A 13,117-nucleotide genomic window follows, 5' to 3' on the forward strand; every position below is an offset into this window, starting at 1 on the left:
TATAGGGTTACACACACACACTATTGTTCAAAATTTTTGGGCCAGTAAGATTTTTTGGGGAGAAATGAACACTTTTATAAGTCACTTCTTTCAAAAACATTCAAGTAGTATTGTGTATATAAAAGTAATTCATTATATAATTATGTTAAATACATTTTTAGATTTTATATATTTTCTTAACAGCTTCTTTGGAAACTCACATTCTTTGACATGGGGGAAAAAGCAGCATGCACTTGAAATGATCAGCTTTAATTGGATCCAATGAAAATGCAAATAATGTTGCTGATATAATGAATACCTTCTTCCTGGGCCGAAGCTTCTCCCTCCAGTCTTTCAGCTCCTGACTGTGCTCTTCATCCAGCTCCTTCAGCTTCTGAGTCTCATGCTCAATCAGGAGGTGGCATTTCTCATTCTGATTGCAATAAGCAATAAACCAGATGTTACAACCAAAGACAGATGGCAACAGAGTTACTAGCTTAAAGGATGTTTATTTCAGAATTAAAATTTCCTGATAATTTACTCACCCCCATGTCATCCAAGATGTTCATGTCTTTCTTTCTTCATTCGAAAATAAATTAAGGTTTTTGTGGAAAATATTCAAGGATTTTTCTCCATATAGTGGACTTCAGTGGGGTTCAACGGGTTGAAGGTCCAAATTGCAGTTTCAGTGCAGCTTCAAAGCGCTCTACACAATCTCAGACGAGGAATAAAAGTCTTGTCTAGCGAAACGATCGGTCATTTTCTAAAGAAAATAAATATTTGTATACTTTTTAACCACAAATGCTCATCTTGCACTGCTCAGCGATGCACCATGCATTACATAATCATGTTGGAAAGGTCACACGTGACGTAGGCGGATGTACAGTGATAGGGCGAAAAACTCATTTTCTCCTCCAACTTCAAAATTGTCTGACATCGTTGTTTTACCTTTCTTTTTTTTGTAAAGGACATTTGGCTTAATCTTTGCACATTTGCTTTGTAGACCCTGGATCTGTACTTTCACCTACATCACGCGTGACCCTTCTAACGTGATTACGTCATGGCGGATCAGAGATCATGAGCATTTGTGGTTAAAAAGTATATATATTTTTATTTTTAGAAAATGACCAATCGTTTCACTAGATAAGACCCTTATTCCTCGGATGGGATCATGTAAAGCCCTTTGAAGCTGCACTGAAACTGAAATTTGCTCCTTTCACCTGTTGTACCCCACTGAAGTCCACTATATGGAGAAAAATCCTGGAATGATTTCCTCAAAAAACCTTAATTTCTTTTTGACTGAAGAAAGACAGACATGAACATCTTGGATGACATGGATGCGAGTAAATTTTAATTCAGAAGTGAACTAATTCTTTAAAGGATTAGTTGACTTTCAAATGAAAATTACCCCATGCTTTACTCATCCTCAAGCCATTCTAAGTGTATACTAGGGCTGGACAATTATGATATAAAATCAAAACCTCGATTAACGGAACATTTTACCTCGATTACGATTAATGAACGATTATTTTGTTTGTTTGTTTTTTTGCCCTCATAGTTCACTTACAAGGTTTGTACTGTAAATATGTTTGACTATTAAAGGTGGTATATTTTTTCTTTTTGAAAGAGTGATCTGACATAACAGCTCACTTTCAGCAGTTATTTTATCTGTTTCGTAATATTTCTTACAGATTTCTGCTCGTTGTAAATTAGATACAGATAAATTAGCACAGTACCAGACAGTATGTAATGAGAGCGATTGCGTGTGTGAATTAGTCATACCGTCTCTCTATTAATGTGAAGCTGTGGGTTGTAAATAGTTCCTTTAAAAGTAGAAAAATATATATTATAATAAGTTTTGAGTTTCTAAGCTACTTTAGTGATAAATCACAGGACAGCACTGACAACTAGTTTCTGCGTTCCTCTCTGTGCGCGCGATCTTCACGTTTTGTGCAGCTACTGTTTGTATGAGTGTTCGTGCCACAATGCAGCTGCGCGAGCACGGTAGCTCGATATAGTAATACACATCCAATCGTCTAATCACTTGAATGTCTAAACTGGCAAACCGTAATACACATACAACTGACAAAGTTTAGTGAAGACGTTCACCTGCGTGTTGACTGGACAGGGCGGAGTCATGTGGCAACACGCACGCTAGTATGTTTTTAAGTGGGAAGTATTAACAGGATTAAAAAACGAAAAAAAACCGACATGGGAAAATTACACCAGTTAGTGGTTCTGAATTTCGGTTTTGATTACTTTTCGATTAATCGTCCAGCCCTAGTGTATATGACTTTCTTCTTTCTGATCAACACAGCAGGAGATATATTAAATATCCTGATGCATTCGAGCTTTATAATGGCAATGAGTGAGATTAACGAGTATGAGCTAAAGAAAGTGCCTTCATCCACATTCATCCATCATAAACACGTACTCCACGCGGCTCCAGGGGGTTAATAAAATAAATTAGTAAAATAAAGTAAATGAAGTAAAATATCTAGCTTCCGCCAGACCGCCTTCCGTATTCAACGTACGAAGAAAGCGTAAAACTCTCGCAGCTCAAAAAGCTTACACTATGTCCTACGCCTTCCCTATTCAACTTACGGACGCTAAGCCAGTTTACACTTTCTTCGTAACTTGAATACGGAAGGCGGTCTGGCAGAAGCTAGATATTTTACTTCGTAACTTGTTAAATCCTTTTTTTTTTTTTTTTTTTTTTAAACAAACGCATCGCTTTGCTTCAGAAGGCCTTTATTAAAGGTCCCGTTCTTCGTGATCCCATGTTTCAAACTTCAGTTAGTGTGTAATGTTGTTGTTAGAGTACAAATAAAATCTGTAAAATTTTAAAGTTCAAAGTTCAATGCCAAGCGAGATATTTTATTTAACAGAAGTCGCCTACATTGAACGGCCAGTTTGGACTACATCCCTCTACTTCCTTCTTTAATGACGTCACTAAAACAGTTTATTGACTAACCTCCGCCCACAGGAATACACAAGAGTTGCGTTTGTAGAGTGTGTTTGTCGCCATGTCGTCGAAACGCTGTTATTTTCATCCCGCAGTCCAATCACCGGGTCTGATTCCGGCTCAAATTGATAGGGTAAAATTAAAGACATGTTTACAATAACACTGAGCGCATGCATCTCCACGTTATGGTAAGAGGCGTGACTTTTCCGGGTACGGTGCGCTCAGAGCTGTCGAATCACAACACAGGAACCGCTGGCACAATCAGAACTCGTTACGTATTTCTGAAGGAGGGACTTCATAGAACAAGGAAAATCATCAGCCCGTTTTTATGACAGTGGAAACAGCGGTATACAGATAAGTAAATTATGTGAAAAATACTGTGTTTTTTTACACGCGAAACATGAACACATGTTATATTGCACACTATAAACACAATCAAAGCTTCAAAAAACCACGAAAAACGGGACCTTTAACCCCCCGGAGCCATGTGGAGTATACGTTTATGATGGATGGATGTGGATCGAAGCACTTTCTTCAGCTCATACCCATGTTCACTGCCATTATAAAGCTCGGATGTGTCAGGATAATTATTAAAATACCTCTGATTGTGTTCATCAGAAAGAAGAAAGTCATATACACCTAGGATGGCTTGAGGGTGAGTAAAGCTTGGGCTAATTTTCATTTGAAAGTGAACTAATCCTTTAATTTAAAAGACTCAACAGAACATAAATGCAATCAAAAAAGCAGGCAGAAAGTAAAGAGGAAGACGGAAGGAATGTATGTGTGTTACAGACCTGCATCTGTTGAAGTTCTCTGATGTTTGAGTCACACTGCAGCTGCAGGTCTCTCATCTGGTTCTCATGTTTCTGATGCTGATGAAGTCTCTCATTCTTCTGTCTCTTGTCCTCTTGAGTAGCAAACTGCTCGAAAATAAAGCAGAAAAAAAAAAAAAAGTTTCAACAAAGGCCTGATTCCTCTGATCTCGACAAAGGTCTTACTGAGCTTCCTGATAGAGGGTCTGACCTGTTTGATCTTCTCTCTGTCCTGCTCTGGTGTTCCTGTGCCAGTGATCCGCAGGCTCTTTTTAAACATTGCCATACGCGTCTTCGCTTCACTGCGCTGGATCTTTGGCAGCCGAGCTCTTTCTTGTGCCTGCCTGTTCTTCATCTCCTCAATCAGCCGTTGGTTATAACCCTGCATCTGCTCCATCTCCTGATGACCAGCCAAGTAGGAATAAACATAGTCAAAGTGGCAACAAAACACACCAGTTTTTGATTTGTATAAATTGACGGTCAGCTCTCACCTTGTCATGCCTCTTGAGGAGTTGATGTCTCTGCATGAAGTATTGATCCTTCAGCTGCTGCTTCAGCAACTGGTGTTTCTCCTGCAGGTGGCGCTCCTCTAGCTCCCACATGGCTGCCTCCCGGGCTGTGGGTTTGTGTGCCAAAGAAGAAAGGAAATAGAGTAAGCCGTTAAAAACCAGACCATTTAACTTCATGCAGGTTTAGACATGTTTGCAGACAAGTCACACAGTTCCTTACACATCATAGACGGCAAACCTCAACACAGTCTGTCTAGGACATTTTTCACACGCACATCTCATCAAAAAAGATCTGGGCCACACCTCAAGAGACATATGGCTGGCCTTTATAATTGGACCCCTGTCTGAAAATAACGACGTTTAACTCTATTTCAGCTTTACTGTCAGTAGAAACAGGTAACGTGTTTCCTTTGTGGTTGGAGAAAGCATGTCCTATATAAATATATCACCACATATGCGCAGCTAATTTATTTATAATAAACATAACCACAAAAGTTCTACTGGACTCTTTGTCATAAAATCACTCAGTGAAGTTTGACAATATACTGCAAGTAATCAAAAATGTTAACACATATACACAAAAAAATGCTTTAAAATGCTTTTTATTATTTTTCTTTTTATTATTATTAATGTAAGAATATTTACAGAGGCCTCTTTTTAACTTTTTAGTAAATCAAAGAATTTTCCTATTATAGGGATAAATTACATTTTAAAATATATTGAAATAGAAAACAGTCATTTAAAATTGTAATACTTGAAAATATTACCCTTTTCACTATTTTTGATCAAATACTGTAAATGCAGCAGCCTTGGTGAGCATGAGACTTTCAAAAATATTAAACATTAGTAGTGTGCGCGTGCGTGCGTGTGTGTGTGTGTGTGTGTGTGTGTGTGTGTGTGTGTGTGTATATATATATATATATATATATATATATATATATATATATATAATTCATAATGTATTTTTTATATATATTTAGATTTTTTTTTTTTTTTAGTTTGTGCAACTATTTGAAAAAATACTGCAGGCAAACAGAAAAAAGACAATTAAAAATGTTTTCTGTTATTATTAAATGTGAGAATATTTACAGAGGCCTCTCTGTAAAGAGTGTCTGACCTCTCATGAGCTGCTGCTTGTGGTTGAGACAGTCTCTCTCTATAGTGGCGATCTCTAGTTTGTGCTGCTGGATGATCTTCTTCAGAGCTCCATCCAGCTCCTGCTGCTGCCTCTGGAGAAACTCTTGCTCCTTTGAGACGGGTGGAGAGAGAACAAGAGAGAAGAAGAAGAAGAAAGAGAATCGGGTACAGAAACAACAGGGATGTTATAAATTAGCATCTGTACATGATCATGCTCCAAGGTGAAGCAGACAAAGTTCACATGAGCACTGCCACAGCACTGATACCACAGCTTTAAACTCACACACTTAAACCATTTAACAAAGATAAAACATTTATAAGTCATGATAAATGGATAAAGATTCAAGAAAGGAATGATCTAGAGAATAGATTAACAATACATAGAAAGTCACAGTACAGCAATAACAACCTTAAGACAGACTTTTTTCACATTTTCTAAGCTGATTTAAGGGGAGAGACAGTTAAACACGATAAAATGTTTATTAGACATTTGTTGGTTCCTGAAAACGCAAAAATTACACTACTGTTCAAAGATTTGGGGTCAGTAAAAGTCTCATGCTAATCAAGGCTACATTTATTTGAATATTTACAGTAAAAATTACAGTAAAAAATTAATTTTGTGAAATATTACCATTTAAAATAGAGTTTTTCTATTCTAATATATTTTAAAATGGCAAAGCTGCATTTTTAGCAGCCGTTACTCCAGTCTTCAGTGTCACATGATCCTTCAGAAATCATTCTAATATGCTGCTGATTCGGTGCTCAAGAAACATTTTCTATTATTATCTTTCTGACCCCAAACCTTTCAACAGTAATATATTTCTATAACTTAAATGTTCTAATTATGCGGAAACCTGTGTAGATTTCAGATCCGTGTGGGCTTGCCAGAGACATACATAGCACTGAGAAATTACTCAACCAAAGCAAAAAAGGTAATATGTACATAATGTATAAGCTAATGCATTACTGTACTACTACTAATAATAAGGCATCTAAAAAGTCATCCTAAGTTCATCCTGATGTTCGACTCCTGCTTTGAACTTGGCCTTCAGTGGCAGACAGAAAAAGAGCAGCACAGGTGATGCACAGAAACTTGAGTTTCAGTAACAGTATGAGAGAGTGAATGGATAGAAGAAATACTGAGACACTGCAGCAACACAGTAACAGCACTCCAAAACAACAGAGCACCTTCCTGCCCGCATGTGCCGTCGAAATCACATTCAAACACTACTGCACGGTTACAAAAGGGCATGCTTCAGTGGAATCGTGTTGAACATAATCAAATCAGTTCTGCTAGTGTCACTCAACAAATATACAGTTCAGGTGTGACAACAGTGCATTGATTCCAGGGAGGCTCACATAACTTCTGCAGTAGGGAAGAGGGCAGCATTTCAAAGGACTGGGGCGAGGAGAAACTTGCATTTTGCATTTGTACTGGACTGTATATCATTTCATGGTCTATTTTCTCTATTTTTAAAGTGTGTATGCTTATCAATTTTCATTTACTAAACTACAAGTTACTAAAAAAAGTTAGCTAAACCATTACAGCTGTTGTGAATTTGTGTGCATCTGCTCTGTATCTTGTGTGATGGACGGGCACATGTGAGAGGGTTGAGTCACGAGGAGAGAGAAGACTTACATCCTGCATCTGAGCGTTGAACAGAGCACATGAGGACAACTGAAAAGACTGTATCATAACCTGGGCCACACCCTGTGGAGCAAAACACAGCCAACTCCACCATGTCAGGAACAGGGGACACACACCAGCACTCAAGCGCATCACACGCAAACCAGACACACATCTCTCACAATTTCATCTAGTCTCCTCATTGCAATAATCTGTTAGTTTCCTGGGTCCCGAGCTAAGATCCGCGAGCATTGAAATCAGTTCTTCCAGATGATGGACGGAGAGCGGGTTTAGCAGCTGGTGAGTCTGAAGGAACATCATCAGTTAGTGCAGCTGTCATCCTTGACATGCATGATGAGATGCAGCAGTCATCATTAGTCTGTTACACTCCTCCCTCGAGATTGATGGAACATCCTACAGGGCCAAAACGGATACCCCTTTCTAACTTTCTACACGCATTTCTAAACAGATGCATAAAATCAAGCATACAGCCATGCCATCTCTTTACACAAACATTTTTAGTGGAATAGCGTAGGGCTGCACGATAAACCGAAATAAAAGTTAAATGCTAAGTCTACGGTATGATTGCATAAATATATGCGCTGCATGTTTCAGAGTGAGGTGCAGACTGTGTTCTTTTACAAGCGAGCAGCTCATGACTCAGTGATTTCAGTGTCTCTGAGCAGCTCGGTTGGAACATAGAGAAGTTAATGAGCCATCAGAATGTAGATAACGCCGAGAAGAGCTTATAAATGCTGTTGTTAACAAAAGAGAAGCTTTATGGTTTGTGGTTTAATGTTTCAAAATGAAATTAAGACAGTTATAAATATTAGTACTCTAATTTTACAGTTGTACAATAAAATAAAATGATTAAATTTCTTATAATAATACTTTTTTATTTTAAAGAAAAATATTACATTAGTAATATTTCTTGTTTTGCATTTATTATTTTTAGTTAATAACAATAATTATAAATCATGCAGCCCTAGAATAGGGCTTTGGGATGAATTGGAATGCAGACACCAGGATAGGGTTGCACCAGCCGTTCAAAACTTTGCTTAAATTGGAACGTAGGTCCACACTAGGTAACTTAGTAACTACTAGCTAGTTTGTAACTAACTGTACTTTATTCGGTTGCACCATTTGTTCTTAAGGCAGAATGTAGCTAGTAGTCTGCAAACTCTCTGTAAAGTAATCGCATAATATGACGTTTAGCCTCAATGATCCTTCAAATAAGTGAGCAGAAGTTGTTGAAATGCCTTGAATTTCAGTTTATCCTTCACTCAAACTTATTTTGCCTCGGTAAAAATAAGTTTCCATTAAATGCGATACTACTTAATCATAAAAACACTTATGTTATTCATATGTAAATAACATTAAAAAACTATTTGAAATTAAATTAATAAGGATCAATAAATAAATACTGATACAAAAAAAAAAAAACATAAGAAATTAGATTTATTGATTATGACTGATTTTATTTGACATGCACAACACGGAACAATGGGACCAATGCACACGGCAGCGCACTGTTTAGGACGGGTTCATTTTGAAAAGCCACCAACAAAGTAATCTTTTCACATAACGTTCTTTCTCTTAAAATGTAAGAGAGTGTAAATGTCAGCATTATCATACATGTCTAAAGAATTGAAGTCTGTCAGGTAAAACAAGAGCTTATCGATGCAGTTCAGTCAGTCTGCTATTTTATTCGAACCGTTACTCCTGATCAGAGGCTTCCGTAAATATCTAGTTTATACATAGAGCTATGCTTCAACTAAGTTTAATGGTGCCACGCAAAAATATTTAGTAGTGCGCAAGTTGTAACTTTGTGCCCAATTATGTCAAAACTGGGCTACGTCGTAACTTAAGCACAGCTGGTGCAACCGGCCACAGGTCTCATCGCCTAACCTCACCGATGCATTTGTGTCTAAACAGAAATGAATCCTTACATCCATGTCCTAACATCTAGTAGAAAGCCTTTCCAGAAGAGTGGAAGCTGTTCTGGCAGCAAAGGGAGGACAAACTCTTCATTAATGTCCATGGCAGTTTATTTTTAAATAGGAAATTTAAGGAAGAACCTTAATTTTTGCCAATCCTACAACTGAAGACCAGAGTGGTAGAAAAGAGGAGAAGTGGAAGTGGGTGTATGGGGTAGCCGGTGTCTAAATTACCTCTTCATGTTGAACGACTGCTAGGTCTTCCTTTAAGCGTTTCATGAGCTCTTTTCTCATGTGTTTGGGGGACTGTCCGACCTCTTGTTTGACCTACAGTGTGAGTATGCAGACTGTTGGGAATGAAGGCTTTACTTGCGTAGGGACTGACTGTGTAAATCATTAGTTGGAGAAAGTCATGCAAAATCTGCCATGAAGGGTTAATTGACGATGAACGGTTTAGTATTTGAGAGATAAACATCTCCAAACCACGGATGATTTCCAACTGGGTTAGCAGTTATCATAAGGATGATTCGAATAGCCCATGATCAGATACTACCGTTAAAGAGTTGTTCAGAAGCTGAAAAACAGAGAAAGCCCACTAAAAGCTGCTAATATAGATCCCTCTTTCACCTCTACAACCATTACAGAGTATAGATCCCTTCAAAGTAATCTCTAATCTCTAAAGATGCACACTTCTATATTGCTGACATTTTGTTCTTCTGTAAAGGAAGCTGTGTCAGCAGGTTTTTAGCAAAACAGCAAGAGATGTCAAAATGTCAAATTGTCAGTTTGATCAGAAAAGAAAGATATTTTGGTGACCCTAGATTATCCTTATTCTCAGAAATGCCAATCACTGTCCAAATGAAAATATTAACACTTACTTTTAGTGACAGACCAATGGAGAATGCAGACTAACCCAGTCTCATTAATCAGCTGAAATTATTTGCATAAGCCAATTAATAAATATTACATAAAGTGCTCATTGAAATTGAACAATTTTGCCATAATTTAATTATATATATTATCATATCATATACACTACCAGTAAAATGTTTGGGGCTGGTAAGCATATTTTAATGTTTTAGGAAGAAGTCTGTTATGCTGCATTTATTTGATCAAAAATACAGTTTTAAATTAAAATATTACTACAGCTTAAAATAGCTGTATTTAATAGCTAATTTAATATATTTTAAAATGTAATTTATTTCTGTGTTGGCAAAGCTGAATTTTCAGCATCATTACTCTAGTCTTCAGTGTCACATGATCCTTCAGAAATCAAACTATATGCTGATTTGGTGCTCAAGTAACATTTCGTATTATTATCAATGTTGAAAACAGTTGTACTGCTTACTCATACACATTTATTTGAAAGAAATCTTTTGTAATATTATAAAGGTCTTTAAAGTCACTTTTGATCACTGCAGCCTTGAATAAAAGTAGTCATTTAAAAAAAAAAAATCCTACTGACCCCAAACTTTTGAATGGTAGGGTAGTGTATAATATTACCTTATCTGCTGCTCAGCAATAAAGTACATAGAAATGTGCATCTTGTAATGAAGGTCACTTTTGACAGTATTTTTTAAAATGAAAGGAAACTTAATCTCTAGTACATAGTCTACGAAAACAGTGTGTTCCCATCAAGAGAAGAGGCCCTTCACCATCACTGATCTCCACTCATTACATCACACTCACACAGGCAACATAATTAGTGACATTTAGAAAAGCATAACATCTTAAAACAATGTGTGAAAACAGTTATTTTACATATACTTATTCTTAAAAATAATGTTAATACTTTATACGTAAAATTAATAAAAATTTCAAGATGTATTTGAACAGTGTATCATGAGAGGGAGAAAGAGAGAGAGAGAAAACAAGACATTGCCTTATCTGAATCCATTAAAGCACTCTGTTCATGCATATGACAGCATTAGTGAGGAGCAAGCTGTCTACTAGAAGTACCACAGAAAAACCAAAAAGAGAGAATCTAAGTGCTAATATGCGGTTTGACAATCGCTGTGAGCATGTATCATGCTGGCCGATAATGCAACGAGAGACCAAACAGCTGAAACGTGCTCTATTATTATCACGTTACTGACTATGAAAGCAAATATGCGCCATGCATCACTACCAAAAAGGAAATAAGAGCAGTGACAAACCCACACCACACAGACCCCATTTTCATGAAGCCATGCATGACTGTACTGAAATCCCTTCATTCATGAGCAACACCAGCAGGAGGGAGAGATGAAATGAAGAGAACCTTTATTTTGTTCCTAAGCCATTGCTTAGCACACAATTAACCTTTAAAGCCATCTTTGCGGCCTCTGAGGATGGAGGTAATTGAATGTGAGAGCCAGAGTTTCGTTAAGCAAACATAACATGATAAGAAAAGAACTGCTTTGCATTTACAAGGCTGAATACAAAGCAAGAGACACAGCTGAGACGTGTCTAAAGGGACAGATGAGGAAATCAATTCCATTTGCAGCTGCATTGTAATTCAGAAGCAAAGCTGCTAATGTACAGTCAAACGCAAGAGAGTCTGTTTGGCTTTTGCATCCTTAGAAAACAAGAATGAAAAAAGCTACTAAAAGCATACCAATTAGGGATGAGCATGAGCAATCCAACAAACAAATACTCATTCTGCAAACTAGTTGACAAGATATGTTATGTTATAAATGATATGTTGAAACAGAGCTTTTTATATATGCAAATACAGTAATGGTGGCAGCCTACATTTCAATGCAAGCTTCAGATAAGTGTAACATATGTTTTTACTTTTTATTAATGAGCATACTGCTCATTTTTTCAAAAGAAACACATAGGTTGTCAAATATTTTTTTCAAAACCAATTCAAGTGTGACAGTTTAATATTTGAGAAAAAAAAAAAAAAAAAAAAATCCAAAAGTGTCAAACTTGCATTTTTAACTTAAATTTAATTTTGAGTAATATTAAAAAAAATGTACTAAAATTTACTCATATTTTAGTTTATGTACTCGACTATTAAATTACTCTAAATGCTCATCCCTAGTACCAACAAGCAACAGGTCATGGCCTGATAAACAAATACATGCATAAATGGAGTGCATCCAACTCTGCGCCTCTCTTTCTCAGTTACCTCTTTTTTGCGGTTCTTCAGCATGTTCTGGAACTTGGAGAGCTCCTTGTCCTGCTCTGCTTTGATCCTCTTGGCCTCATCTCTCAGCCGGTTGGTGTGGTCCTGCTCCAGACGCTCTATGGTCTGTTTTTGCTGTTTCTCAAGGTTCTCCACCTCTTGGTCATACTGACGTTTCTTTCCCTGTGGGGAGAGAGTGAGAAAGAGGAATACTGAATTACTGTACATACCACTAATGCACTGAGCAATTTTAGCTGTGTGCTAGTACCCCTGTGAGACGTCATCAGGCTGTTAAACCTGAGCTAACAGTTCAACAAAAACCCTATACAATGTCTACAACTGAGTCCTAACCAGATGTGAGGAGTTTATGGCAAATTTTTCTGTCATTGAACTCAAATTAACATGAGAGAGATGGTTAGGAGACAGTGTATTGCAGCCTTCCTGTTATGTGAATCAATCTTGTTGCGTTTAGATACTTTTAACTTATCCATCATGCTACATCTGAGTGCATTTAAGAAAACTATAACAGTTCTTTCAGTGTTTATGGACAAAACAGTGTACAATAAACAGTGGATGACAGTGGATTACAATGTTGATTGTAAACAAATCTAGCGAGGGTGCTGACCGTCATTTCCTGCTCAAAGCGCCTGAAGAGCTGCTCTTTCTGCTGCTGCAGTTTGTTGCTGAGCTGCTGTTGAGCTCTTTGCTCCTCTTTTTGCAGCAGCCTCAGTTCTCGTAGCTCCTGACGCCTACAAAAACAAACACACTTCACACACTTTTTGGGGTAATTTAAAACATTTAAGCATTATCATATATACATTATCATTTGCCTGTCGTAAATTGCAATTAAAGGGATAGTTCACCCAAAAATGAAAATTTGATGTTTATCTGCTTACCCCCAGGGCATCCAAGATGTAGGTGACTGTTTCTTCAGTAGAACACAAATGATGATTTTTAACTCCAACCGTCACCGTCTGTCAGTTGTTTAATGCATGTCATCTTTGTGCATCCGGTTAGTGAGGTCTGAACGCTCTCTGAC

At 37.3% G+C, this 13,117-nt stretch overlaps 1 protein-coding gene across 3 annotated transcripts in view; it reads right to left on the minus strand.

The window, feature by feature from the left end:
• slka (STE20-like kinase a) overlaps positions 1 to 13,117 on the minus strand; it is a 29,636-nt gene that overhangs the window by 1,786 nt on the left and 14,733 nt on the right. Inside the window, exons 11-18 of one of the 3 annotated variants that reach the window (XM_048204864.1) lie at positions 12,704 to 12,827; positions 12,082 to 12,261; positions 7,042 to 7,113; positions 5,383 to 5,512; positions 4,248 to 4,372; positions 3,968 to 4,156; positions 3,739 to 3,864; positions 299 to 412 (exon numbers count right to left, since the gene is read on the minus strand). In XM_048204864.1, coding sequence (XP_048060821.1) covers positions 299 to 412; positions 3,739 to 3,864; positions 3,968 to 4,156; positions 4,248 to 4,372; positions 5,383 to 5,512; positions 7,042 to 7,113; positions 12,082 to 12,261; positions 12,704 to 12,827 — 1,060 coding nt within the window. Of the gene's footprint in view, positions 1 to 298; positions 413 to 3,738; positions 3,865 to 3,967; positions 4,157 to 4,247; positions 4,373 to 5,382; positions 5,513 to 7,041; positions 7,114 to 9,200; positions 9,294 to 12,081; positions 12,262 to 12,703; positions 12,828 to 13,117 lie in introns of all 3 variants that reach the window. The other 2 variants (XM_048204863.1, XM_048204865.1) reach the window with 2 other exon arrangements.

The sequence above is a fragment of the Megalobrama amblycephala genome, linkage group LG10 (assembly GCF_018812025.1).
Source record: "Megalobrama amblycephala isolate DHTTF-2021 linkage group LG10, ASM1881202v1, whole genome shotgun sequence".
Lineage (NCBI taxonomy): Eukaryota > Metazoa > Chordata > Actinopteri > Cypriniformes > Xenocyprididae > Megalobrama > Megalobrama amblycephala.